Source organism: Brassica oleracea, chromosome C4, assembly GCF_000695525.1.
Source record: "Brassica oleracea var. oleracea cultivar TO1000 chromosome C4, BOL, whole genome shotgun sequence".
NCBI classification, from domain to species: domain Eukaryota; kingdom Viridiplantae; phylum Streptophyta; class Magnoliopsida; order Brassicales; family Brassicaceae; genus Brassica; species Brassica oleracea.
The window spans coordinates 51,710,715-51,738,582 of NC_027751.1; the positions used below are offsets into that span (position 1 = coordinate 51,710,715).

General features: G+C 35.9%; 7 protein-coding genes and 1 non-coding gene across 14 annotated transcripts; 2 read left to right on the plus strand and 6 right to left on the minus strand.

The window, feature by feature from the left end:
* The first annotated feature begins 3,092 nt into the window (after positions 1–3,092).
* Positions 3,093–4,168, plus strand: LOC106339631 (zinc finger protein 8-like). Its single transcript, XM_013778475.1, has one exon. The coding sequence runs from the start codon at positions 3,093–3,095 to the stop codon at positions 3,942–3,944; it is 852 nt and encodes a 283-aa protein (XP_013633929.1). The 3' UTR covers positions 3,945–4,168.
* Positions 4,169–8,540: 4,372 nt separating this feature from the next.
* LOC106341565 lies at positions 8,541–9,668 on the minus strand. The gene is made up of 6 exons (XM_013780302.1): positions 9,543–9,668; positions 9,405–9,455; positions 9,195–9,246; positions 9,066–9,124; positions 8,914–8,977; positions 8,541–8,686 (listed from the first exon to the last, which is right to left on the minus strand). The coding sequence occupies exons 1-6, from the start codon at positions 9,666–9,668 to the stop codon at positions 8,541–8,543; spliced, it is 498 nt and encodes a 165-aa protein (XP_013635756.1).
* Positions 9,669–10,469: 801 nt separating this feature from the next.
* LOC106340392 (probable protein kinase At2g41970) lies at positions 10,470–12,757 on the minus strand. Of its 2 annotated transcripts, none has more exons than XM_013779273.1 (8): positions 12,709–12,757; positions 12,362–12,543; positions 12,031–12,284; positions 11,773–11,899; positions 11,394–11,667; positions 11,095–11,227; positions 10,914–11,000; positions 10,470–10,635 (listed from the first exon to the last, which is right to left on the minus strand). In XM_013779273.1, exons 2-8 carry the CDS (start codon positions 12,459–12,461, stop codon positions 10,510–10,512), a joined length of 1,101 nt encoding a protein of 366 aa, XP_013634727.1. In that variant the 5' UTR covers positions 12,462–12,543; positions 12,709–12,757; the 3' UTR covers positions 10,470–10,509. The 2 variants fall into 2 exon arrangements, with proteins under 2 accessions (XP_013634727.1, XP_013634728.1); XM_013779274.1 differs by having other exon boundaries at positions 12,362–12,530; positions 12,709–12,748.
* A 386-nt stretch (positions 12,758–13,143) lies between these two features.
* Positions 13,144–15,763, minus strand: LOC106337451 (putative E3 ubiquitin-protein ligase SINAT1). 4 transcript variants are annotated; one of them, XM_013776559.1, is made up of 5 exons: positions 15,579–15,763; positions 15,138–15,286; positions 14,682–14,877; positions 14,122–14,532; positions 13,144–13,756 (listed from the first exon to the last, which is right to left on the minus strand). In XM_013776559.1, exons 3-5 carry the CDS (start codon positions 14,730–14,732, stop codon positions 13,538–13,540), a joined length of 681 nt encoding a protein of 226 aa, XP_013632013.1. In that variant the 5' UTR covers positions 14,733–14,877; positions 15,138–15,286; positions 15,579–15,763; the 3' UTR covers positions 13,144–13,537. The 4 variants fall into 4 exon arrangements, with proteins under 4 accessions (XP_013632013.1, XP_013632011.1, XP_013632010.1 ...); XM_013776557.1 differs by having other exon boundaries at positions 13,144–13,705; positions 14,122–14,508; positions 14,578–14,877; XM_013776556.1 differs by having other exon boundaries at positions 14,122–14,508; positions 14,578–14,877.
* Positions 15,764–15,850: 87 nt separating this feature from the next.
* Positions 15,851–15,932, minus strand: TRNAS-GCU. The gene has a single exon. It is a non-coding gene; the product is annotated as a tRNA-Ser (tRNA).
* Positions 15,933–20,030: 4,098 nt separating this feature from the next.
* On the plus strand, positions 20,031–21,864 carry LOC106339842. The gene is made up of 4 exons (XM_013778710.1): positions 20,031–20,312; positions 20,520–20,575; positions 21,113–21,156; positions 21,249–21,864. The coding sequence occupies exons 1-4, from the start codon at positions 20,109–20,111 to the stop codon at positions 21,716–21,718; spliced, it is 774 nt and encodes a 257-aa protein (XP_013634164.1). The 5' UTR covers positions 20,031–20,108; the 3' UTR covers positions 21,719–21,864.
* A 124-nt stretch (positions 21,865–21,988) lies between these two features.
* LOC106339196 lies at positions 21,989–25,698 on the minus strand. The gene is made up of 8 exons (XM_013777993.1): positions 25,576–25,698; positions 25,333–25,440; positions 25,174–25,249; positions 24,688–25,093; positions 24,530–24,584; positions 24,378–24,442; positions 22,147–22,201; positions 21,989–22,057 (listed from the first exon to the last, which is right to left on the minus strand). The coding sequence occupies exons 1-8, from the start codon at positions 25,696–25,698 to the stop codon at positions 21,989–21,991; spliced, it is 957 nt and encodes a 318-aa protein (XP_013633447.1).
* A 191-nt stretch (positions 25,699–25,889) lies between these two features.
* On the minus strand, positions 25,890–27,649 carry LOC106339711. Of its 3 annotated transcripts, none has more exons than XM_013778567.1 (6): positions 27,421–27,649; positions 26,940–27,032; positions 26,742–26,859; positions 26,417–26,670; positions 26,232–26,288; positions 25,890–26,163 (listed from the first exon to the last, which is right to left on the minus strand). In XM_013778567.1, the coding sequence occupies exons 1-6, from the start codon at positions 27,538–27,540 to the stop codon at positions 26,089–26,091; spliced, it is 717 nt and encodes a 238-aa protein (XP_013634021.1). In that variant the 5' UTR covers positions 27,541–27,649; the 3' UTR covers positions 25,890–26,088. The 3 variants fall into 3 exon arrangements, with proteins under 3 accessions (XP_013634021.1, XP_013634022.1, XP_013634020.1); XM_013778568.1 differs by having other exon boundaries at positions 25,891–26,163; positions 26,232–26,286; positions 26,358–26,670; positions 26,940–27,015; XM_013778566.1 differs by having other exon boundaries at positions 25,894–26,163; positions 26,232–26,286; positions 26,358–26,670.
* Between the last annotated feature and the right edge of the window lie 219 nt (positions 27,650–27,868).

Here is a 27,868-nt window from a genome sequence, read left to right on the forward strand (position 1 = left end):
ATTATGTAATGTAAGTTATTAGACCATGTGCATAGCAGGGTCTTCATAGGGATTTTCAGGCGTGGACCCAGCAAAAAAGAGAAAGACCGGTAAGAAAAACTATGAGTTAAAGATCGATTTTTTTGGGGTTTTTGTGATTTTCGCAGGCCCCACTGATACGTGGCGGTCCGCGATTGATCCTTTTTTTTTTAATGAAAAGATAAAAAAAAGAAATTAAAAATCTGAAACCCCAAGTGGGGTTCCAGCGATGCATATGCTCTTACTAGTCTTTTTTTTTTTCCCGTCAATGTTTTTAATAATAAAAGGATCGGGCCAAGCCCAGGAACATATTACATGAAAGCCCAAAATACATAAACTAAATACCAGGCCCAAAGATCCACACTGCAGACCTACCCATAACACGGGCCAACGGCCCAAACCATCCCCGGTGTGACGACGACCGACTCGAGCGTCAAGGAGACTGGACGCCGGACACGTGGATGCATCTCAACCCATCAGAACTGCACGCTTCACATCCGCCTCGAGTTGGCCGTCTCCGCCTCGTCTCACCACCGGAATCCCTCGCCACAACAAACTTCAAACGGAGCTCGTAACCGAAGAGCCTCCGCCGAACCCATCCAATACTTCCCACTCTATCTACCCGTCGGAGAGCCTCATCTCTCCTAGAGAACTCCTCCGACAAAGCGACAGCTTGAAATCTTCAACCCTAAAGCGACAACCAAGAACCAGTCGATCCCAGCTCGAACCCAGCACTAAGGAACCATAACTAAAAAAAAACCCTAAAACCGGCGGCTAGAAGCTGAGGAAGCCTTCACACTCCGGGGACTTGAGTCGACGACGGCGAAGCTAAAGACGCTTCCACCTCGCGGTGACAAAAGCCAGCGACGACGGATCTGTGGAAGCCTCCATCTCCCGGGAACGAGATCCATACTACGCGCGTCCTCGCCGCACCATCAACTCCACACCAACCGCGTCTTCACTCCAAGATCCGATACATCACGAATGATGATGAAACCACAGCTCAGACAAAGCGATCACTGAAGGAGAAGAGGATAGGACAAAACCGGACAATTAAACTGAAAGACGACGAGCTCCGGCGCCGGCACGCGCGCTTACGCGCCGGCCGGACACCGAACCTCCAAGATCTACTTTTTCTCTCTGCTCTCTTTCTCCTTTGTCTAGTTATCAACTTCTTGATGCTCTTACTAGTCTATGGTTGTGTTTTTTTGAAGACCTTTTTTTTCTTGAAGAATTTTTTATTGCATGAGCTTTAAAATGATTATATATAGACTAATTTGCTGGATACTGATTAAGACTTGGGATCAAACAAACTATACAGATCCAAATATTCTTCATAATCTTCGACCGTCTTCGGTACACATATTTTTAAAATACATATTCTAGGTTGTAAAGAGTGTTTTCCTCATTATAGACTAATAAAATAGTTCTAGAAAATACTTTAAACATTTTTTATAAATTAATATTGTTTAAAGTAAGCTTAAAGCGCTTGAATCACTTATGATGATTTGCCAGGGAATTCGTTGATATAGTTTTGAAAATTTAAATTGGATGTTAGGTTTATTTGTGGAAAATAAAGACATGTGGACTCCTCATGAGAAGTCCAAAATATGCAAAATTATGTATGTAAAATAATGTACTTTGGGACCAGTACTTGGCATGGACATTACCATAGTTGAATTAATTTCCGTTCTTACAATACGTTTTGATTAGTCATACATCACATACACATTATGTGAATCAGTGAATTTGTGCAATGAAGTCACTCTAAAACAACCAGTGTAGGGTAATCCTTTTGAAGCAATTTTGAAGATAGGAACAATTTTTTCTTTTAGTTGAAAAATCTATAAATGATGCTTTTTTCTTTATAAGAGAATAGTTTCATATGTTGACCAAAAAGGAATAGTTGAGCTATCAACAAATGGATGATCCATATTGGAGTGTATAGAACAACGAGAAATGATACATACGCCAATAAACAATATAATTTTCTTTATGAAAAAACGTGTAATATTTCTGTGTTCCTTTTCTGGGATAATCGTTCATCTCTTTTCATCAAGCAAATATCAAAACTAGTAACAAACATTGTTTTGTCAACTAACAATATTATTAGATTAAAAATCAAACTAATGGGATTAAAGTTGGATCTTCTTACAAAATATCAACATATTTTTTCTTAAAAAAGTATCGAAATTTATTGTGTAGATACATAAAGGTATTACATAGTGCAAAATAAAAAAAAGACGTGGATCAAATCTTGCCGGATGATCGAGTTGGTAAGTATCATCAATAATAGATTTACATTGATGATGGTATGGTGAGAACTCTACAAACAAAGGTTCAATATTATGTTTAATTATCTGGTGATGACTGATGACATAGACTAGTTGATTAATTATTAGTATCATTCAATGATAATGCATGTCCAAGGACCACCTCTCTCTCTTTCTTGTAAGATTATCTTTGCACCAGAGAGAGTAAAAATCTGGTCCTTGAGAGAGAGAGAGAGCTATCTTTAATCAGGTCTCTCTCTTATCTCTAGTCTATTAGTAGTAAAATTCATGTACTTAATACGTAGACATAATAACCAAATGGCTAGGTTCATGGTGTAAAAGAGTACATACCTAACTTCACCGTGGTTACCTACGAACTCTTACTCAATAGTTCACATCCAATTAGTTATATATTAGCTAATTAGTTTTGAGTTAAACTTAAATTAAAATTAGAAGTACATAAGGAATCAAGTGTGGTAGGTATCTAATGTGTATACATAATAGATCTTTTACATGTTCCAAAGATTATTTTGAACTATTTTTATTTATTTCTGCAGATTTTTATGTAACTATACAAAACTAGCATTTTAAATTCTTTAAAGAACATGTAAAAAAAATCCTTTAAAGAACAAAACAAATACTACTATACATGCGAGTGATGTGAATCACTTGGGTGGATAAAAGTAAAATTGTGATATATATACGCACGGGAAATATAACAATTAATTACCTTACAAAGAATTTTAGAAAACCTCTTTATGTTTCACAAAAAAAAAAAAAAAAAAAAACCTCTTTATATTAATGCAAAACATCATCTCTTGTCTTCCTGTCTCTGAAACAGCCAACCTCTCAAACTCATTCATTCCTCACTCTCTTTCTTCCATGGACGAAACAAATGGACGAAGAGAAACTCACGATTTCATGAACGTCAACGTTGAATCTTTCTCTCAGCTTCCTTTCATCCGCCGTACTCCTCCCAAAGAAAAAAGCTCCATTATTCGTCTCTTCGGCCAAGAACTCGGCGGAGACAACTCCTCCGATGCTCAACAAGAAGACTTCTATGTAGATTCTTCCGAAACCACAACGACCAAGATCAACGAAGAGAGCTCTGAGAATGTCAAGGACAAGGACAAGGACAAAGACAAGGAGAAAGACAACAGCAATAACAGGAGATTCGAGTGTCACTACTGTTTCAGAAACTTCCCAACTTCTCAAGCCCTAGGTGGACACCAAAACGCTCACAAACGCGAACGTCAACACGCCAAACGCGGTTCTATGCCATCATACCTTCATCATGCTGACCATCACCACGTCTACGGCTTTGTCAACAACCATCACCACTGTCACTATCCCACGTGGACGACGGAAGCTAGATTCTACGGTGGTGGAGTAGGAGGAAACCAAACGCCGTCGTATTACTCACGCACTCTTCTTCCTCCTCCTTCTTCTTCTAACCCACCGACGATCAACGGAAGTCCGTTGGGTTTGTGGCGTGTACCACCACCTTCCACGTCAGCAAACGCTATTCATGGCGTTTACTCAGCTTCACCAGCGTTTAGAACGCATGAGCAGGAGCGTAAAGAGCCGAACTGGCCGTACAGATTGATGAAACCTAATGTGCAAGATCATGTGAGTCTCGATCTTCATCTTTGACACTTTGTTTTTGGTATCCATCATCACTTTAACTTAGCCGTGATGAGACTTGTTTGAACGGTAAAGCCTATTCTTCTGCGAGTCTTCGAGAAAAAAAAAAAGAATAGAGAACTAAGGAGAACCACCATAATGTGTAGATCTTGAACCTTTGAGGGATTTTCAGTTTTGAGTTTATATTGTTATAATTATTACTAAGGAATAATATTTGATTTAATTAGTACTCCCTGCGTTTCATATTAAGTGTCGTTTTATAAAAAAATTTTCGTTACAAAATAAATATCGTTTTCGATTTTCAATGTAGAATTTATTAATTTTATGCCAAATTTATTTTTCCATTGGTTGAAATATGGTTAGGTGTATAAGTAATAGTGTTTTTTTATAAGAAATATACAAAATTAATTGTTTCCTTAATCCGTGTGCCGAAGAGGGAATATAATTTATTCATGCATTTTCCTCTGAATCAGTGTTCAAGAAAGCGATAATTAATGGGCGGTGATACAACACCTAACATCTAAAAAATTTTAATCGGAAGCTTAAATTATTACTTAACCGGTATGAATGTTTACAAAATATTCATTTTGTTTCCGAAAGTATCTATTCCCGAAAGTATCTATTTTCGAAAGTAAGATTTTCTAAAGTGTTCACGCTTATTAAAAATTCAATAAATGTTTATAATTTAATTTTTCTTTTACTTTATTATACACTTTCCAATAATTTTTCACCAATGAAATTTAATCAATTCAAATATTTTCATTTAATGTTTCTTAAAAGTATAAAAAAATACCTTAAACATATAAAAAATCTATCTTTGTGGACCAAGTAAAAAATCTAAAATATTTTACACCCTCTATTTCCAAATATAAGACTTTTAGTATGTTACACACAGATTAAGAAATAATAAATACACACTTTTCTAACCGTTTATGTTTAATGTGTACTCTGAATATTTATTTTTTAAAATTGTTGTAACTAAACCAATTCCCACTTACCAATATTTGAACCTCTTTTTTAACCAATCAGGTTTGAAGAAAAGTAAAATTGTCTTTTCCCAAAAATTTACATTTAAATAAATCATTGTAAAAGTAATTGTAAATCAGTTGATTTAACTTTAAAAAAGATAAAAAAATGTACAAAATTCTTCTTTGTGGAACAAGAATAAAACATAGAAAATCTTATTTTTAAGAACATAAAGAGCTCTTAATTCGGGAACGGAGGGAATACTAAATATAACAATATAGTATTAAATATATTTGAACGATGGTTTGAATAATACATTTATCCCAAAATAAATCATCAGTTCATTTCTGAATTCTGTTATATGGCTTCAAGATTCTAAATAGGAACATTAAATTAAGTGTCGTGGAAGTCATACATAAGCACGTACTTTCTCTGTTGTAGCAGTCAAGAAAATTCAAGTCTCGATCAATATGTGTCATTAAGTCAAATTTGTATGTCTTTTAAAACAATTAAAACCCTCAAATCTCTTAAGATCCAAACGTTCACTCTATGTTTTACCAAACGATCTTTTACCGAATCAAGAGCCAAAGAAGAAAACTCTTGATGTTGATGATGATGAATGATTTGGTGACTGTGGGGATCACTGAAGACAATGGACAAGACAAGAGGGGAAAGAGAGAGAGAAAGAGAGTTGAGAAGTGAAAGTGGTCCATGTTACAAATGTAGAGTTAGCCAAAGAGAGCTTTCACATCTCAACACACAGAACCTAAAGCCTTTCCTCAAAAGATTTCTTCTTTAGTTTCTTTTCAGACTTTTTTGGGGCATTTCAAAGAGAATTATCAATCAAGCTGTCTACCAATTTGTTCACTCTACACATACACCATGATCATTAACTTGAAAGAACATGACCATGTTTCTTGCTAATAGCCTCCAGAGAATAGAGTTTGATAGAAGCACATACACCTTTACAGTAACAAAGGCCTAGAAGAATCATAAGTTATTAATCTCATATCTCCTTAGCAATGATATCAATCATCGTACCTAACATGTGCCTTTATGTGTTACACTAATCAAAACATTAAATACAACCGTATGCACCTACGACTTTTGCTTTAGACCAAGAAGTTTAAAAGCTAGAGTTTTCTAGTTTTGGCATGTCTTCAGTCACCGATTGCCTCATATCCCATAGACTATATTTGCGAAGTGATTTATACACATGTCATCACTACAATCATTCTCGCTGAAAAAAAGATGACATGACACTTAAAATAGATGACATGGTTTTAAAAAATAGTGACATGGCATCATATTAATTGTGAGATGTAAAATTTTTTCATAAAAATTTAATTTTTTTTTGAAGGGATTTTAAATATGGTAATAAAAATAACTCATATATCATCATTAATGTCAATTTTTCATATAAATATTTATTTATGGTAAACTATTAAATATATTAATAATTCATATATCACAATTAAAATAATATATATATATATATATATATATATATGTATTTAAAAAAAATAAACTAAATAAAGTAACACTAATCCAAAAAAATTTGATGGTTAAATATTTAAACATTATTTAAATTTATCTGTTCATCTTCATCGTTTAAATTAACAAAAAGATTTTTCAGTTTAACTAAAACAAACAAAGTCTCAAATTTATTAGAATTTATATATATATATATATATATATATATATACCCTAAACTATATTTGCGAAGTGATTTTGCCACATGTCTTCTCTGCAATTAATTTAACAAAATAAATATGACATGACTACTAAAATTGATGACATGACTTCTTGAAAAATATGACATGGATAATTTCATTTAATGTTGATTTATATTTTTGGCAAACTTATTAAAATATGATAATAATTCATATATTACATTTAATATTGATATTTCATTCTGGTAAACTTTTTTTAAATATGGTAATAACTCATACATCATCTATAAAATAAATATATTCACATATAACATTTCAAATTTCGAAATATTATTATTTTGTGTAATTATACAATTTGTATTATTAAAGATTTCAAAAATTTCTACAATTTTTTAAAATTTAAATATATAATCGTAAGATCATTAGTTTCTTATATATCTACAAATTTTATAAATATTGTTTAGGCTAAATTTTTGATAATTATACAATTTTATATTATTTTTATTAGTTTTATACAAATTGATTTTATATATATCAAATCTATATTAATATTAGTAAGAAAATAGTAAAATCTATAATGTTTAATAAAATTTATTTTTAAATATAAGTTATATTTAAAAAATTCTTTACTGCACATGATGCAGGAAAACACCTAGTTTAGAAGATAAAAATCAACAACTATTGATATGCTTGTTTGCATTATAATTACCAACTGGTGCATATCATACCAAAGCTAACCGATATATAAAGGCTAAAAGACAGATAATCTCACTTGATCACCTCTTCTAGGAAAGGATATGAAAAGGGTAATTACCGCCCAAACGACAAGTTTATATATTATTGATGCTAAAATGCAGTTTAATTAGAAGTCTATTATATACAACAACTGTGATTGATTATGTCTTTAATATGGTAAGCTTAATTCTCTAATTAATTATATCATAAGAAGTTGTAGCAATCACGATTGGTATTATCTAACTAATTAAGTTATACAACCAATCCTATAGTCTATAAACATATTGTTGTGATAACAAATGAGCAAACTCAGCCCGTCAAAAGATTTTACAGCCAAGTCTTATGGATTGTTTTTGAACAAACTGGCTGCAGCATCACATGGGGAAAAAGACAGATATGCCCTAGTCGAGACAGTTGTTTGGATAACAAAGCTGCAGAGAGTCTAAACCAGAGAACACAGTACATCTGAGAATTACGTGATGGTTTTATCAAATTATGGAAATTTAAGGATATATGGTGTCAAAGAGTTAACATATCAAGAGCAGCTAGAGAAGGACCCCACCAAAGTTAATGCAATGTAGAAGGAAAGCATGTGATGAACAAAATGATAAAAGAAGCACATAATAAAGACGTGTGAAGAGCATACACATACATTATGTAAAAACCTTAGGCCACTTTTTCTCTGCTCACTTGTCTCTTGTCTCTTTTTTAGATATGTAAAAAGGACTAGTGGAATTTAAGGAACATCGGCCCACAACCCTAGGAAAGTTGCAACTTGAGGATGATGATAGTTCTAACTGTACACATCTCAAAACACCCCTTCCAGAATAGAACTCACATTCTGAGGATACACACACGATGCAAGCTTCCAAAATGGTGGCCTTGTTTTGGTAACCAAAGCTAACATAAAGTTACACCGATCCTATCTATCCAGACCATGTGGTTAGTCCTTTAGACTCTGGTTGCTTATTACTATACTAATTTTCAAAAATATGATGTTATGTAAGGATTCAAGGAAAACGTATTAAAATTTATGAAGTAGGATTAATATGTACAAAGTAGCCACTGAGAAGACACTATTCATGTAGTTACATGACTGCTTGTAAAATGAACCAGGAAGATATTGTTAATAATCATTGTAATAGTTATAGTTACATTATATGACTTGTTAAGCTGCTCAGCCAGGCTAGTAGAATAGATTCTTGTTTATCTGTGCTGATTTCATTTTACCTTATTCTTTCAGAGTTCGAGAGAGGTAATATTCTTCGATATGGCGGGTGAGCATAGAGATCCCATAATGTGAAGCACTTGAAGATGCATAATACGAGGTAACTGTCAGCTGATCAAATATTGTTACAAGATCAAAAAGTTCAGGTGCTTTCTTGAAAGAAAACATACAGATGTATATACATAATACATGAGAAGTCATGGACATAACACTTCTTTGGGGTAAAATAAAACAGAGAACTCCAACAGCTAATTATAATCCCACAGGTTCAAAACACAGCCCTTTCACAATATTTCAGGACAATGGGGCATGCATTTAATCACTAACGCAGGATATATTGATAATGCACATTTAGGCACAAAGTGAAGCAAGTCACCAAAGAAGATCATGTTACCTCCAAAGGCAGCCCCTACACCTGAATATCCTAACAGCAATGGAACCTACAAGTAAAAGCTATAAGTGAGAAGCAAAAGAACATTCATATGAAGAAGTCCAGAACTAGGAGACAAGGCAAGATCAAATACATACTCCTACAAGAAAGGAGAGCCGCTTTGACCCAGGAAACCGATTTTGAAGATCGGGTATCCCTGAAAGAGAAAAGAAACGAGATCCATGACATTCTAGAAATGATTTGACAACAAGGGAATCATGCGATACCTGTATTGAAAGCATGGACGGCACTAAGCAAGCCACCAATACCAGAGCCAGGCTATTGCACATTGGATAACCTAGTTAGAAACATAGTAGTTCTACATGCACAATCAGATAAATTCGATTTCCACGTTGTCAAAAAAAGCTGATACATGTCACGGTAGTACCAAACCAAAACATTACTAAAGGAAAACTGAAAACCAAACCAAAACTGACCACAGCAGCAGCATCATGCAGAACTGAAGTGATGGTCCACTCTCCTTTCTCCTGATGACAAGAACAAAAGAAACTGTTTTTTTTTTTCAGACACCATCATAACTAAAAAAAACACTGAAACAAACTTTGACAGCTCACTGGATTAGGGTTTAAGAGGGAAAGGCAACGAGGACACCGAGCAGAACCAAGACCAGGGTTCATTGTCGTATCATAATCAAGATTCCCACGCCTCAGCTTCTCTTCGTATACTTCTCTCGTTCCCATGATCTCCTCTCTCTCAATCGCCGATAACCTGCTCTCTTCCCTGAACATGCTCCACCGTCGCTACACCATCAATGGGCCTTATGGGCTTCGTTATCTCGGCCCAAAGATAAACTCTCCTGAACACACTTCGAAGATAGAAAAGATCATAAAGAGTCCACGAGAGTTTTGAGAGCACGATTATTGGAAGATTCTTAGGGTGGAGTTCTTAGCGGAATATAAGAACCCGTCTCTTAACTTTTAACTAAAAAAGTTAAGAACCGGTTTTTAAAACTCTTATTTAAGAACCGGTTCTTAAAACTCTTATTTAAGAACCGGTTCTTAGTTTTTTTAGTTAAAAATTAAGAGACAGATTATTATATTCCGGTAAGAAGCTCACTCTAAGAACCTCCCAATAATCATGCTCTCAGAAAAGAGGAACAGAGTACATCATTTTTAAATTTGTATCTGGCAGCTAATTTAATATTTCATGCTGGCTTCTTACAATCAGTACCGGCCTTGAGAGGAAGCCACATAAGCATTGGCTTCCGGCCTTCTATATTATTAACAAATATCGGCCTTTATTTTACTAAACCATCTTTAGTGTAGTGGTTTACTTAACAGTGTATTGAGTAAGGGGCTTAGGTTGGTGGAAGCCTATTTTTTCTTATTTTTCCTTGTGAAAGTCAAGACCGGTGCTGCTTACAACCAAAAAGAGAGAGATTGCTTTAAACCATTGAAAATTATAAGTTACATTCGATTTAAGTAACAACATCTTATATAACCAACAATCATTTTTGTTTGAACAGAAAAAAGGCATAACAACAACAACAACAAAAACAAGAGAAATGGTGATTTGGTTAATTTAGGAAGTAGACTCGGGACCAGCCGGTTTAGAGTTGAGAAGAGGCTGTAGTGCCTTTACAACGATTGTCATGTTTGGTCTGAAGTCTGCTTCGTACTGTACACACAAGGCCGCCACGGCTGCTAACTGTCCGACCACACAAAAATGAAAAGTCAACATTACAAAACTAAACCAAATCAAACATCCTTAGTCATCAACTTAGAATTGATGTCTGTAGCTAGTATTCAATATGAGTCATGAAAGAAATGTTTCTAATTGCATTCACACACTCAAACATATTTGATTCTTAATTGACGCAAATTTTCCGTCTAAGCGGCAAACCGGTTATAAACGAAACGATTTTTAAAAAAAAAAAAATATCAAAATATCTTTTTATTGTTTGAAAAATAAAATGTAGAACGGACCTTGGCGACTGCTTTGGGAGGGAAGTCATTATTAAGCTTAGGATCTATGCATTGTTTAACTTTGTCTTCACTTAGCCTCGGAGTTGCCTGGCCATAGCAAGACAAGTAAAAGAGTTTATTATTAACAATGATAGATATGGACCTCTTTCGTACATATTTACTTTGACAATGTGTTACACACCCAAGTAACAAGACTTTGTTGGCCTTTAGGCATGGTATGATCTACAGGTTTTCTTCCCGTCAAGAGTTCCAAAAGCACAACACCAAAACTATACACATCACTCTTCTGCGTTATCTGCCCCGTCATAGCATACCTGAAAACAAGAACAAACTTTACGTTATCAAAAACATTCTGAGTGCTAAAAATGCATGCAAATACTTTTTTTTTTTACAAGTTCTCTAAGATTTGGTTCGTTTAATATATTTGTTATTATATGAGATGATATAAAGATATGGATTAGTGGGTTTATGGTACAATACTCTGGAGCGTGATAGCCGAACGTTCCCAAGACACGAGTGGAGTGAAGCCTAGCCGCGGTATCGGAGGATGCGTTGGTCAAGTTGAAATCAGCCATTTTGGCGACAAAGTCATTAAACAACAAGACATTGCTCGACCTTACGTCCCTGTGTACTATTGGTGGCTGGACCTTCTCGTGAAGGAACTCCATCCCCTTGGCTGCTCCATACGCGATCTTGACCCTCTGGTTCCAGTTCAGCACTGGCCCTGGCTCAGCCCCTTGGACTCCCTTTCTCCCTAAATATTCGATCCATGTATATATATCTCACATACATATATATATATATATATATATATAACATGAACTAAAATATTAGTAGTGAGAGTTGAATTTTTACGTACCGTGTAATACATCGTGTAAAGAGCCTTTGGTTGCGAACTCGTAGATGAGAATGCGGTTATTTGCTTCTAAGCAGTACCCCATCAACTCCACAAAATGTTCGTTTTTGAGCCGTGATACAACCGATAACTTGCCATTTTATAATTAATAGAAATTACATATAGGTTATAAACTACCATAATATATATTGACCTAATCAGACATACATGATCGATGTTTGAGCTGAAGGATCATCAGTTTTGTGATATTTAATGTGGTACCTGTGAGGTGAAATCTGAGTCAGGTTCTTCAGAAGAGCTAGCGTCAAGCTTCTTGATAGCAACATCATCCCCATTATACTTGCCTTGGAAGACACGTCCATAAGAACCTTCACCGATCAGTGCCTTGTTGCCAAAGTTACTCGTCTTTCTATTCAACTCATCCAATGCAACAGCAGGGATCTCTATGGGTAAAACCTTTGCAGGACCTCCTGATCTCGGTGCGTTCGTATTCCTCGGCTCCCCTCTATTTCCACCTATTCACAAAACGCAAAACGCTTGGTGGTGAAACTCATAGAACACATTAAACTCATAAAAAAATAAGGGATATTACCGCCAAAGTTAGGGTTTCCGGCCTTGTTAGGAGGGGCTGAATTATACTGGTTTGCGGGCGGACCGGCAGGTTCCTCATCCGCACCTCCGCAACAGAACATGTTTTTCAGATGTTGTGCTTTTGTCTTATTCTTGTGTTTTGGTTCTGTTTCTGTTAATCTCTGTTTTACCTGTTAATAACATCTGAAAAAATGTGTTATTAATTATGAATATTATGAATTTAAATTCATTTGTGAGATAACATATACATGGCAGAACATTTATTACGCCTCATATTGAAGATGGAGGGACAAAACCTTGAAGAATCGTTGATTGTAAAAGAAGATGGAAGAGATTAGTGATTGTTACCTCAATTCTGCCATTAAATCAACCTTAGACAATGATGATGATAAGATGAATACTTCAGAACGTGAAAAAGGATCTGTGTCTAGGACGTTTGAATAAAAACTATGTGTGATTTCTGGGAAAGAAATTGGTTAGAATAAAAAAAAAAGAGAGAACAAATTTTATTTGGAGAATTTTTGTAAGTCTCTCTCTCTGTTCAGCGATAAATTAGGGAGATAAAAAGACACATTTGCTTATTAATCTTGTTATTAAAATGAATTTTAGTATAACCAACTTAGGATAATGTTAAGTGTTGCCTCCACGTCTTGCACGTCCTCTCCGGGACCATACTACTAAACTTATCTTTGTAATCATTTGGTTATACTCATAATTTATCATTTTGGTACGTAAAATGTTTTCTTGGCAAATGAAAAAATCTCTCTCGAATCCAGCAACATTCAAATGAAGTCACGTTTACTGTTAGATTATATTTCCTTGTAAATGACGAGGACGAGTTATTATGGTTCATACATCAACATTTGATACAAGAACAGAACCAAAACTAAAGCTTGTCTGTCTCTGTCTTTGTTTTTTTCCAACAAATCAGGAAAATTTGCAAAGCAATAGAAGATTTCAACCCATTCATGGTGAAAGAAGCTCTCAAAATTCTGCTATGTACATCATCCGTTTCAACTCCAATCAAAATCATCATCAGAGAGATTATTGCTTCAGCATCATGAATCATCATCAGCTACTCTTCTTTCCAAATCCTCCCAGTAACTCGCAGCTTGAGCTCTTCTTTATCACTACCAGAAAAGTACAAAGCCATGTTCCTAGGGATGATGAGTCCATCCTAACTATCTCTGACTTTCCTGTGACTGTCTCTGATGCTTCTCGGAATCCCTTGCCACGTCAGTTTACGGCTGTGAGCTCCAACTTCCAAGCTGTAACTAAACTTCTTAGCCTCCTTCTCGTCTCCCATGAACCTTAGAAACGCCATGTACACTGGTGCCGTCCCAAGCTGAAATGCCTCAAAGTGTAAGCAGAACTGTCTTCCAAAACAGTTGAAAACCTTAAAGAAAACATCAGACAAGACAAGATTCAAGTCAAGTAGTGTAAACACAAGTTCTTTATCTGGACTAGTGTTCTAAAAATCGGTCTAGACGGCAACCAATAGGCAAATCATACCTAAACTAAACAATATTTTCCAGAAAGTTTTTTTTTTTTTAAATCGGTCTAGACAGCGACTAGTAGACAAATCGGACCTAAACTAAACAATTTTTTCACAAATTATTAAAGAATTGGTCTATACACTAAAAAAAATTGGTCTTAGCGCCTGCCTAATCGATATTCTCATATAAAACGCCTAACTACCGCCTACCGATTTCTAGAACATTGATATGGACTAAACGCAAGTTCATATGATTACCGTAACTCCGTAAGCATCCACGTAGCATTCTCAACCTCGTGTGGATTCGACTTGACATAACGGTGGTTGAAAGTGCAACCATCATGCATATCGACTTTATGATCATCTTTGAGATGGTCAACAAGGGTTTGAATATCACCGGTCACCGAACACTCGGAGCCAGCGTAGGGACAGTTGTATGATCGAAACCTGCAGTGCTGCTCGTGCTTGAGCTTGCTGTAGTACGGGAAAATGTCGTGACACCCTAACTTTTGGTACCGGCATGGAACTTCTAAAGATTCCGCAACTTTCTCGAGCGCCAAGCATCTTATGTTGCCGAGCTCGTAGCGGCATATAGGGCACGTGTTGTGCACTTTCAGTTTGCAGTTTGAGCACAGTGTGTGGCCATTAGGGCACTGTATGGAAGTAACACACTTTAACTAAACAAAGAAGAATTAAAGAGGAACATTAGTGACATTACATACCTGATAAATTGGAGGATACATAAGATTTGTACAAACTAGACATTCGAGGAGCTCATAGACACCATTGCTTGAATGGAGTCCATGTTTTCCAATGGAGGCATTACCTGATCTTGCTGGTTTGTTGTTAGCTTCCACTTTAGACATCTTAACCTCATAATCTAAGCCTGTTGAGTTGGATTCTAGGGGCTTCTTTGAAAGCATTGCCACCAGGAGGAGCCATAGAGAGTCCAAAGCTTTGTTTATCTATGTTAGCAATCAAGTAAAACCATCTTGCTCTCTCGTGTTACAGATGATATACTCCTGCAGGAAAAGAAACAATGTAAGCTTATATAACAGTTCTTCACCAAAAACCTCTAAGAAAATGAAATGTGAATGTTAATCATAGGCAAGTAGGTAACATGTTGTTGTTAAGAAAATTGAGGAAGAGTAGGTTAGGAAGAGGTAGATACTTGGTTGTTCACTTAATCAAGTATTTTTTTTTCTTTATATCAGGAAAACAAGATGAAAATGATAATCTCTTAACAGTACTTCACCATAAGTCACATAAGTGTAGGTCAAACCTTATAAAACTTGGTAGCCACTTGGTTTGAGAGAAAAAGGTTGATTTGAGCCTTTGGGAACTATTGTCACTATAAAGCTCATTCCTAGTCAGCTGAAAATTGCCAAGATCATTGTTTCCTCAGCTCAGGTCCCTTGATTCTTCTAAATCCTTTCAAAATGAATTTAAAAAAAAAAAAACAGAATGGGATCAAGTTAGAGTTTGATTGTTATTAGCATTGATTATTTGGAAATTTAAAAGAGAAACATCATGTTATGAACAATGTGATATGGAAGCTTATAAAAACAAAGACTCGAAAAAAATTAGCAAATTTTGAATTTCTCCATGCTGATATTTTCTAGATTCAGACAAAGACCATATTTTTAGACCCCTAGAGAAAACAGCACTCAAAATTTGGCAGAAACAAGACCAAAAATAGAGACAGAGAGAGAGAAACATTTACCCTCTGGAGAAAATTTCCAGGCGTGGCGGTGGCGTTCAGTTATGGAGGACTTTGTTTTCAGATTCAAAATGAGGAGATTGAAGAAGAAGAAGAGACGCGGATTAGACAAGCTACTAAATTAAAGACGGAGACAGACAGGAGATAGTTGTGTCCGTCCTGTCCTGTCTTGTTGTTTGGCTCGATGATGAAAGCCATTTAATGGTTTTGCTCTGTTTTACTTTTATCGCTTTATTACACTTTTTTTTTAAAAAGTAAAAAAAGCAAAAAAAAATCGTCGCCTGAGAGATTCGAACTCTCGCGGGCAGAGCCCATGTACTTAGCAGGCACACGCCTTAACCACTCGGCCAAAGCGACTTGTTGTTCATTCGACAAATTTAAAATTTTATATAGGATAATCATCAGTGACAGTAACCAAGAAGTAGCGACAACCTAGTTTCATGTTCGACTCACCAGATAGAATTGACTTTATAAGCAGCTGAACATAAGATGTCACGTAAAACAGCTTGACCAACGACTAAAAGTAATGTGACAAAAAATAACAAAACAGTTGATAAACATATGAAGTTATATTTCTCAAAAAAAAAAAAAAACATATGAAGTTATTCAGACCAAATATCTTTGAGAAATTCATCTATGGCGCCAAAAAAGTTTTCAAACGAGCGAGGGGCACGTTACGTCAAGCAGGTTCTTTTCTTAACACATGTACAATAACAATGAAAAAAACTAATAAAACAATTTTGGCTTAATGTGACATGATTGACAGCCCATTCCCACCTATTTCAATTAGGGATACAAGTACAACACACTGTCGTTCATCTCTTTTCTTTTCTTGTTATTGTTCATTTTTGTAAAATACTAAACTTACATAATACGTTAACAGGTTTCACATAACAAAACATAATATGTTTAATCTATATATGGGGACACATGTATTATTGGACCATGATGTAAGCATACATTAGTTGTTGTAGCTCGATCTATCTTTTTTCGAGAAGATCTATCTTTTTTCGAGAATATTATCACCCCCCTTGTTAGCTCGATGAAAGTATGAATAGGCCGAGTTAGCTCGTAAATACTCTCCCTCCTTGCACTTCCTAGAGAGGATGGGGAAAATATAAAACAAAAAAAGTTAGGGGTAACAAATAGTATAAAACGAAAGTTAAGGGGTCGTTATGAGAGATGTAAAAAGAGGGACCCACACAAGAAAGCCTAAGGTAAAACTTCTCTCCCCCACCCACTCCCTCTCGTCCAAGCTGGCATCGATGATAAAGAGAGAAAGAAGCCACCGATTACCTCTTCTCCCGGTTCCCCGCACGTGCGCCACCCACTATCCACGTGCCTCCTCCCTCCCACAACGCAAAAAACATACCTCAGTTTTGACAATTCACCCAATTTTTTGTTGAGAAATCTACATGTGAATGGCATTAATATTCAATGTTATATAGTAGTTGACAATAAAAGGAAGCATATAAACTATACAGTATATAAAGAGATGGTCTACTTAGGCTCTGAATGGTAATTGTGGATTGAGCGATGAAGAACAAACGTTTCAAGTACGGTACGGTTTTAACAGTTATAAAAATATATAAATATATAATATATGTAATTTTTTTATTACTGTTAACTACGGTGCAATTCGATCGATAATATTCGAAGCCTTAATCACACTGATTCATATTCCTTTCCTAAGTCTCAATTACTACTAACTTGCTTTTCGGGTGCAACAACAATTAAAAAAGCGAGTGTGAGAGAGAGAAGAGGCCATTACACAACACCACAAAGCCTTCTCCTTTTAGAGCAACTCCATCCATTAGAACCTCTAAGGGGCTCTAATGATTAAATTAGTTGGAAAAAATGTGATTTGATAAGTTTAGAACCTTGGTTAGTAAAATTGATTTTTTCTTCCTCCAATGTTAGAATTCCATAGGGGTTCTTAATTTTTTTTTAATTTTTGTTTTATTAGAATGATTTAAAATAAAAGCATACATAAATTTATTAATAAAAATTACATAAAACATATGAAAGGTACAAATACAAATCAAAAACGAGAAAAGCCGATTAGTAGAAATCTTGATTTGTTCCAAATTTTTGTCAAATATGTTCAACCAAATCAGCTTTCAATTGTTGATGTATTGTTTTATCACGAACTCGATTCCGAACGCTCATCATATTGCCGAGATTTGAAGACATATCTGTAGAATACGTGAAATCCACTTGTGAACTTCGGTTTGATTCCGGTTGTGCGAAAACTGATACATCAAACTGACAAACCAACAAGCTTGGGACTTGATGCAAAATAAAAAGCAATTCTCTTCCAAAACGCTATGGCCTTTTGCTCATTACCAATTACAGGATCTTTGGAAGTGTTCAGCCAAGCACTGATGAGAACAAGATCTTCTGTTGGTGTCCACTTACGCCTTTCTTTACGGTCAGTAACAAATTGTGCATCTTGGGCCCATTCGCTACCGAAGACAGAGACATCGGAGGCTCCAAGTTCATCTACACTAGTTGACGGATGAGGGTTTTGACTGTTTAGAAGGTTTATAAAGCCTGATGTATGGCCGTATGAATCCATAAATAGAGAAAGGAAAAGGAATGTGCAAAGGAGGAAGGGTGAATTCATCATATTTAAAAAGAGAGGTTTTGGTTGTTGAATTTATGTCTAACCAATACACAGTTACTGAAAAACACACCTACCATAATCACTCTCTAACAATTGACACAATACTGGCTCGGACACAATTTATGTCTAACCAATAAACAGTTAATGTCCATTTAACTCAAACTCAGACACGACCACATCACACTTAAGTCCATTTAATTCCAAACCTAAACCGTTTCTAACATGCATTAAAAGACAAGTATACTAACCACTTGCCAGTGACACGTTTGGACTTAGCTTGATGCACTTGGTACAGAGTAAAGGTGGGATCTTTGGCAATTTGCTCAGCCAATTCCTTGATGCTTGGATCCTGAAAGACAAAACAAACAAAACTCAGTTCAACTATAGAATCAAACAATACCCAAAACCAAAATAAAATAAAATAAATAGGCTTACATTGAGATAATCAGCAAACGTATCTGACTAATGACGTGAGATAAAACTCAATACCACGATTGTTGTCTGAACTTGAAGCCATCGGATATCACGTTAATCCCTATTAATTTACAGACAATTAATCAGAAAATCTAAAAAGAGAAGATCTTCATATTGGAATTGAGAGATGGTCCTTAAATCAAATGTACACAGAGCTCAAATCAAATAATTAATTCACTATCAAAAACTCAAAAGTCTAAAAAAAAAATGAAGATCGAGAACAATCCAGAATCTTGTAGCCTTGAGATCGAGAGAGATGAAAATCTTACAGAGAGAGAGCTTCGAAACTGTGTGAGGAGGAAGAAGGACCGAGATGTTGAAGAAGAACTCGTTCTCTCTCGATTGCTTTCTCCATTTTTTTTTTGCTGATTTCGGCGAACAAGGGTAGAGTCGTTCCCTTGCTGATTTTACCAATCGATCGCCGATGAAGAGAGCTACCACCGATCGACCGCAGATTTCGGTGATTTCATCCACAGATTTGGAAGAGGAGGAGGCCAAAGGACATGCATGAAAAGAAAGCGATAAAGAGAGAGACGGGTTTTGGATTCCTTTTCTCTTTTACAAGTACCCAATACAAAACCGCCGCGTAGGGGTTATTACCAATTCTAAAATGCCTCTGTTTATAACCGGTTCTGTGCTGTTTATAACCGGTTCTGTGCTGTGGGGTTATTACCAATAGGGCTGGGTTGCGGGTCAAACCCGCCCCGCTGACCCGCCAACCCGCGGGTTACAAAGTTTTTTTTTGTCAAAAAATCCGACCTGCACAACCCGCGAACAAATAAATTTGTACCCGCACCCGCCCCGCTTAATTTTTCGGATAACCCGCGGGACCCGCGGGTTATATTTTTATTTTAAAAAATATTTATTTAATTTAATTTTTGTAAAATATAATATAAATAATATATTTATAATTAAAATTTTAAATATTTTAAAATATTTTGATTATTATTTTTTAAAATTCCCATATTTTCTTTACAAAATATACATTTTTACAAAAAAAAATGTAAAAAAAAAAATTGCGGGTTGGCGGGTACCCGCGTTTCAAAATCCACCAACCCGCACCCGCCCCGCATAAAATGCTCATAACCCGCACCCGCACCCGCGAATCAATTTTTCTAAATTGTTCGACCTGTACCCGCCCCGCGGCGGTTCAAACGGGCCGGGCCCCGCAGGTAAAAACTCATATTCCCATGCTTAATTACCAATTCTAAAATGCCTCTGTTTATAACCGGTTCTGTGCTATTTATTCATTTTTCATTTATTTTTTTGTGTTTTTTTGATTAAGAACCTTTCCTAAAACTAATGGAGGTGCTCTTATTATCTTTAGTTTTCCAAGTCCGTGTAATAAAAATAAAAGGGGGTTACTCTTTGTTTCCTTCTTTATATAAGTTCTTTGGTGCAAACAAAAAGTAAGAATCTTTTCGTACACGACGATGAGGATCCGGAAACGACAAGTGCCTCTCCCTCTTTCGTCTCTCTTACCTGTTCCTCTCTCAGATCTCTACTCTAACCGGTCTCCGACGTCCGCCGCTCGATACTTTCACGGCCAGGACATAGACGGAGGCAGTTCTGCTTCTCTTCTTCATCTTCCGCTGATTCAAAGAGATGTGACGAGCAAGAAGGAGGAGAAAGCTTTGGTGAGTTCTTTTTTCGTATACGCTGAGCTTGAATTATAAACAATTCTAGTTGTATTTATAATCGACCGATAAAAATACTTGATTATTGGGTGCAATTTGTGTTTTGTTTATAATTGGGTTTTACACCAGAGAATAATTGTTCTTCATTTGCAAAATCTTAATTTGAAGGATCTTATGTTCAATTGCTCTTTTTTGTTTTTCTAAAAGGATAATGGTGATGGAGATGATGTAGACGTGAAGAGCTGTACAGTTGCATCGGGCAGGTAAGTGAATTCTTGAACTGTATTGTATAAACTCTCTTTGTTCTACACTTCCATGTTATAACTTTCTGGTGTAATAATAATTGGGATAACAGTTTAACTAAAAGATACAAAGTTTGTTTTTCTTATTTTTCGGCTTTGTAAAAGATCCAAGCCTCAAAAATACCCAAAACACAGAAACATGATCTCAAAATTAAAACTTCCATGGTCTTTAGAACTTAGCTAGAAAGTTTTTTTGTTGTATGTGGTTAACGTTTTGCAGATGGAAAGTTGTAAATTCAGTTTCTTTTGTTATGGTTGTATAGTATCGTCATTCTTCTCACATCTTTAACATTTTGGGAATACAACTGTAGTTAGTATTAGCGATAATGATAACTCTAAACATGCACACCTCATGACGGTGCATGTTAGCATGGTCCCCATATCGACCCCTATACTATCTTGTGTGCTCTCTCTATTAATCTTCTTTTTACTGCACTCCAAGATCACTTTCATCTCTTTATATTAATTTTCCCTCCTTGTTGCTTCAAACTATCGCAGCAATAATGTTAATTCCCAAGGAGAATCCGACTTTTCAACACAAGGTAACACATAGAGCTATCTTTTTGGTGAAATGAAGCTTTATGTTATTTTTGTTGCACCAATGACCATTCGTATATGTTTTCTATATTATTAGCTGTGGAGAAGAATGAAAACGTTATTACTTTGAGGAAGAGAAGAGGCTATACAAGCTTCGAGGAACAAGAAGAGGATGAGGATGAGGATGAGGAAGAAGAAGAAGCTAATAAAGGGAAGAAGAAAAGGAAAGCGAAGAAAAAGAGCAGTGATGTATTAGAGGAAGGATCACGGTGCAGCCGCGTTAACGGTAGAGGATGGAGATGTTGTCAGCAAACTCTTTACGGCTATTCTCTTTGTGAGCATCATCTTGGTAAAGGAAGGGTAAGGAGCACGAGCAAGAGTTCCGGCGGTCGTGGCGGCTGCCAGAAAAAGTCGGTGGTGGCCGTGGAAGTGAAGAAGAAGAAGAGAGTGAAGCTTGGAACGGTAAAGGCGCGTTCCATAAATAGTTTGCTTGGACAAACCAGCACAAGTAGTGGAGTGAGTGAGATAAGCGCACCTGCTGATCAGTTTGCTGCTAATGATAAGTGAGTCATATGTATATGTTTAGGTACATATGATGATAATGGACATAGCTCTATGTATCGGATGTGTAGATTGATCGAGACCTTAATGGCGCTTCTTCTTGATCATCCTATGTATATATTTTTGGTGGATATTTCAGTTTCAACGATACATTGGTTTCTCAGGGTCATAAACTCATAATCAAAACATTTTTTTGTTATAAAAAAATCGTTAAGTAATGATGAAAACATATATAACTTTTAAATTTTTAATTAATCCGCCATGCTGCGTCTTAGTTTACTGTAGCATTTTGATTAAAGATTCATAAGCCACATTGCAGAATTTGAACTTAGCTTCAGCCTCAGCCTGTTTATATACATTCAAGAGTTATAACACAAATTTATAAAAACACTTGCAATGAAGATTGTAAAAGATTCTTATTAGTTTTTACGTACCTTGGTAGAGTCATCATGATGATCAGGATGCCATTTTAATGCACAAGCTCGATACCTAATCCAAAACAAAAGGAAGCAAGAAGTTATAAATGATCATCACGAGGAGTTGTAGATGGTTGCATGTGTTATGTCATGATAAAATTTAATAGAAAAACTCACGCATGTTTGACATCTTCAAGTGTTAAAGGAGCCCAAGGACTCAGACCAAGTGTTTCTCTATGAGAAGCTTCTATTGGGTCAGATAGTACTGAACCAAATTGAAAGTTTGATCTCCACGAGTTCCTAGATCTGTAACTTTCTTCTTCTTCTTCATCTTCATCTTCGTCTAGTTCTTCATCTTCATATTGTTCTAGATCTTCATATAGTTCTTTATCTTCGTAATTTAGTTCTTCCTCTTCTTCTACTTCTTCTACTACCTCTTCTTCGTTGTTATAATGTCTACGTGTTGATATCCACGAGGTCATACAGAAACCAGAATACCATGAAGGGTGATACCACCAAAGATGATCCGCCGCTGCATAGATTAAATAATCGAAACCTCGGGGGCGTACACCAAATAAAGATTGGAATACAATATCAAAGTCTTTATCCTCGCAATCAAATTGACCTTCAAAATGTAACACATGTTTCTTAATACGAATTTTGTATGTAATTGCACCTTGTGATTCAACAAAGCTACAACTTGTGATATATTTTTAAAAGGGACAACCACCTACTTTCACGTGTATTCAGGTTTTCTTTTGCCTTTTTAGCAGCGGCCTAATTAATGTGTAATTACACCAAGAGCGTTAAAAACAGTTAACTCATGGACAAGAGACATTATACACTAGAGCTAAAACGTTTTGTTTGTGTTTTGGTAAGTTATAAGTCTCATTTACCTCTTCTCTTTCACGTCTAAGTTCTTCCACAGCACGATGTACTTTTTCTTGATGCTCCCTCAACAACTTCTTAACATTTGATTTCTGCCAAAAAAAATTAAGCAGCAGTACTTTTCTAAAACACTATCTCAAAAATCAAGAAGAAGTAGACATAGATGCATATCAATTAATCACCAAAACATACTTTTCCTTGATGCTCCCTCAAAAACTTTTTTGATCTCTTGTTCTTCTTAGCCTTTGATTTCTGCTTGAAAAGTTTTTAAAAACACACACAAAATAATAATCAGAATTCAGAAGCTGTATATTCAGGAACACCTGTTAAAAATCTATCTAAAACGTAGAGAAAACACATCCTTTTTTTTCTCAAAAACCTAAAATAAACTGTTGAAATATTGATACATATCAATTATTCTAGATATACCCACGGAACTAGAAGGTGAGGAACCACGTTTGCGTTCCAAGACAGAAGTGGAATGAAAAAACGCAATATTCAAGAGAGAAAAATACTTTTGCGGTCTGAAAATTGCTGTTTTAGCAACAGCGTTCATCTTTCTCTCAAAGACTAGTACACAACACTGCGTCTGGATCGAATTATGTGCGACTCAAGAAGAGCTTTCCTCAGAGAGAAGAAATTTAAAAAATAGTGTATTCTCCAATTTTTTTTTGTTTTAGGGTAAAAGAAAAATAGATAATAGAATATTTACTCAAAAGTTTTTCTTGATCACCAAGGACTTACCATAAATGATTATCAACGTGTTGGGCGGTTAGGCTTCGAGTTCAAAAGGACCAAACACATAAAAGAAAAGAAAGAAAAAAAGAGCTGTTTAGAGGAAGGATCAAGGTCCAGTGAAAGACAGTGTTGGTGGAAGTGAAGAAGAAGAAGAGAGTGAAGCTTGGGACTGTAAAGGCGCATTCCATAAGTAGTTTGCTTAGACAAACCAGGACAAGCAGTAGAGTTGGTGATGTTGTTGTTGCTACTGAGAGTGAGATAATTGCACCTGCTGATCAGTTTGCTGCTTATGATAAGTAACTCTGTCGATCAGCCTTTACAGTTGATGCAAACTTTGATTCAATCTTTCACTTTGACAGGTTAAGTCACAGAAGCAGACGTAAGAGATACCAATATACACTTGATGCAAAGTTTAGAGAGAACACAATATTTCGATTTAAAAGATATGAGAGGACAATACATAGCAGTGCTTGGATGATGTATAGTATATTGGTTGGTCAAGGTCATAAACTCATAATCAAAACATTTTTTTTTGTTATAAAAAATCTCCATGTAATTATAAAAACATACATCACTTTTAATTAATCCACCATCTTTGCATTCTTCAAGTAATCTTAGCTGACTGTAGCTTTTGGATTAAAGACTGATAAGCCACAACGCAGAGCTTGAACTTAGCTTCAGCCTCAGCCTGTTAATAGTTTCAAAAATAAAAACAAAGAGAAAAAGAACAATTACAATGAAGATTGAAAGATATTCTTATTGGTTTATTACGTACCTTGGTAGAGTCATCATGAAGATCAGGATGCCATTTTAATGCACAAGTTCGATATCTAATCCCAAAAAAAAGGAAGCAAAAGAAGTTAAACATGATTATGAGGAGTTATAGATGAATGCATGTGTTATATCATGATGAAGTTTAATAAACAAACTCACGCATGTTTGACATCTTCAATTTTCAAGGGTGCCCAAGGACTCAGTCCAAGTGTTTCTCTATGAGAAGCTTCTATTGGGTCAGACAGTACTGAACCATTGGACTTTGATGAACCATAGCCATCTTCTTCCTCTTTTTTCTTTTCATCAAATCGAGATTTTGATCTCCACCAGTTACTAGAACTGTTGCTTTCTTCATCTTCGCTTAGTTCTTCTTCTTGCTCTTCGTCTTTGTCATAAAATCGATATTTTGATCTCCAAGAGTTGCTAGAGGAACCAGAAAACCATGAAGGGTGATACCACCAACGACGGTCCTCCTCTTCATAGATTGAATAATCAAAACCTCGTGGTACACCAAATAAAGATCGGAATATAATATCAAAGTCTTTATCCTTGTAACCAAATTGACCTTCAAAAATGTAACACGTTTCTTAATACCACTATGTATCAAAAATGCGACATGTTTAAAAGGGTTATACAACCACTTACTTTTACGTGGACTCTTGGAGTCTTGGTTGCATTTATTCAAGTTTTCTTTGGCTTCTTTGGCCTTTTTAGCAGCAGCCTAATGGTTTAATTACACAAAGAGCGCTAAAAACGTTTTTGTTTGTGTTTTGATAAGTTTTAATTTGTCTCATTCTCATTTACCTCTTCTCTTTCACGTTTAAGTTCTTCCACGGCACGACGTACTTTTTCTTGATGCTCCCTCAAAAACTTTTTGGATCTCTTGTTCTTCTTATTAGCATTTGATTTCTGCTAGAAATTCAAAACCAAAAAAAAAAATTTAATCTAACAATCCTTTTTTCTAGAACACTAGCGAGAACACTAAAGAATACACAGTAAATGTAGAAGCAATTGACAAAATATTAAATCTTAGATATACCCACGTACGGAACTAGAAGAAGAGGAACCACGTTTGCGTTCCAACACTGGAGTAGAATGGATAAACGCAGTTTTCAGGAGAGAACAATAGCTTTGCGGTCTGGAAATCGCTGCTTTAGCGGCAGCGTTCATCTCTCTCTCTTTCTCTCTCTCTCTCTCTATCAAAGATTAGTACACAACATTGTGACTTGATCGAATTATGTTCGACTCAGAAATATTTTTTTTCCAGAGAAGCAAGAAAAAAAAATAGTTTATTTTCCATTTTGTCTTTTAGGTAAAATAAAAACAGAGAATGGAATGTTCACTCAAAAAGTTTTTTTTTTTGCTTGAGCACCAAGAACTTTCCATAAATGATAATCCACATGTTGGGCCAGTGTAATTGGGCTAATGGGCCGTTGCAGTAGTAACCTTTTAATAATAAAAATGAACAGAACAAAGGTTTTGCTCTGAGATGAGCTCTAAAATGAAGCAACTTGGAAACATTAATGTAAGTAATCAAACACTATCTAAGCTCTTTTAATCTTAGTTCACTCCTAGCTTTTCGCATAAAGATTGATAAGCCACACTGCATAGCTTGAACTTTGCTTCAGCCGCCTCCTGTTTCAATACACATCACACATAAGAGAATGAAGATTTCAAATGGAGGAGATCTAATTGGTTTATACCTTAGTAGAGCCTTGATGACGATCTGGATGCCATTTCAATGCGCAAACTCGATATCTGAGATATAACCAAAACATAAGTTTCATGTAAAGTAATGAGACGATGAAGTGAAGTAGAAGTGTACTCACGCATGTTTGACGTCTTTGAGGTTTAAAGGACCCGAAGGACTAAGACCAAGTGCTTGTCTATGAGAAGCTTGGTTCGGTTCAGACTCACTCTCAGAGTCGCTTGACTCTGTTGAAGTTGTATAGTCATCTTCATCTTCTTCGTATATTCGATGATGTTTCGATCTCGAAGACCTTGATGATGAGTGGTTCCGCTGATGCCATCGAGGAGGTTCATCGTCTTCAAAGGTGAATGAAAAAGAGAAACCTCGTGGTCCACCGGGGAAGATATAGTCAATGTCAAAGTCCTCATCCACTTCGCAAAAATCAAAGTTCCCTACACATTAAGAATAAAGAAGTGCTTTAATAAGAGTATGTAGATGAAGACGCTAAAGACATTTCACTTACTTGGACCGTGTTTGCCGTTCCATTTCCCTTTAGGTTCCTTGGCGTATTGTTTTTTAAACCAAGAGGTTCGCTTCTGTGAGGAAGGAGGCTCTTTGTAGTCAAACTCATCATGCCAGCTCTGTAATCAAAAACGTCAAAGTTACTTAAACAAACCGAACAGCAAACACATGATAGCAGAGAGAGATTAGTTCATAGTACCGTAAACATGTTTGATGCGAAGGCATTCACGTTACGCAGCAACTCTTGCTTCTCTCTCATTCTTCTGAACCTCTTCCTGTGAACATTTGACTTCTACAGATAAATTAAATAAAACAGGAAACATCAGAAGATAAATTAGATCCCCCACATGTTCAAACATTAACACTAGTTTAAAAATTGGTCGGAACTTAGACAAGTAAAAACATCTCAAAGTCCCAGACTTTCAATTTATCAAACAAAAGCTAAAAAAGAAAAGCTAAGAACATGGCCATAGATCCACATCAGCTATATACATAAACCCAAATCAAATGGTCGGAACTCAGACAAGTGGAACATCTCAAAGTCCCAGACTTTCAAACAAAAAGCAAAGAACATGGTCATTTCATCGATCCATGTAAATGCCAAAGCACGAAACTTTAGCTGATGGGTTCAACGAAAAATCAAATTTTGAAGGAGAAAGAGAAAGAGAGAGAGACTAAACCGAATCCCAGGAAGTGCGACGTTTGCGTTCCAAGACGGGTGTGGAATGAAAGAACGCAGCTTTCAGGTGAGATGATACGCTTTGTGTTCTGAGAATCGCAGCTCTAACGGCGGCGTTCATCTCCGGGAGGTAAGAGATTGCGTATTGAGAAGGAAGGGAAGAAGAAAACTAAAAGAGCCGATGAGGTAGACTCGGTCTTTGACTCGGTGTGTGGACTCGTGATAAGGGCATATACTTCGCTGGCAAAAAGCATTTTCCGCCAGTAAAAAGAATTTAGAGGAGGAAGGAAATTACATTTTTACCTCTTTTTTTTACTGTTTATTTTTCTCTGCCTCACGATCAAAAGTTTTTTTTTTTTTTCATCGATTTTTACAAGATTCATACTGATTCTATAAATCAAACTGGATCCATGTGAACGACAAAAGGTGACTGCTATCTAACACTGTGT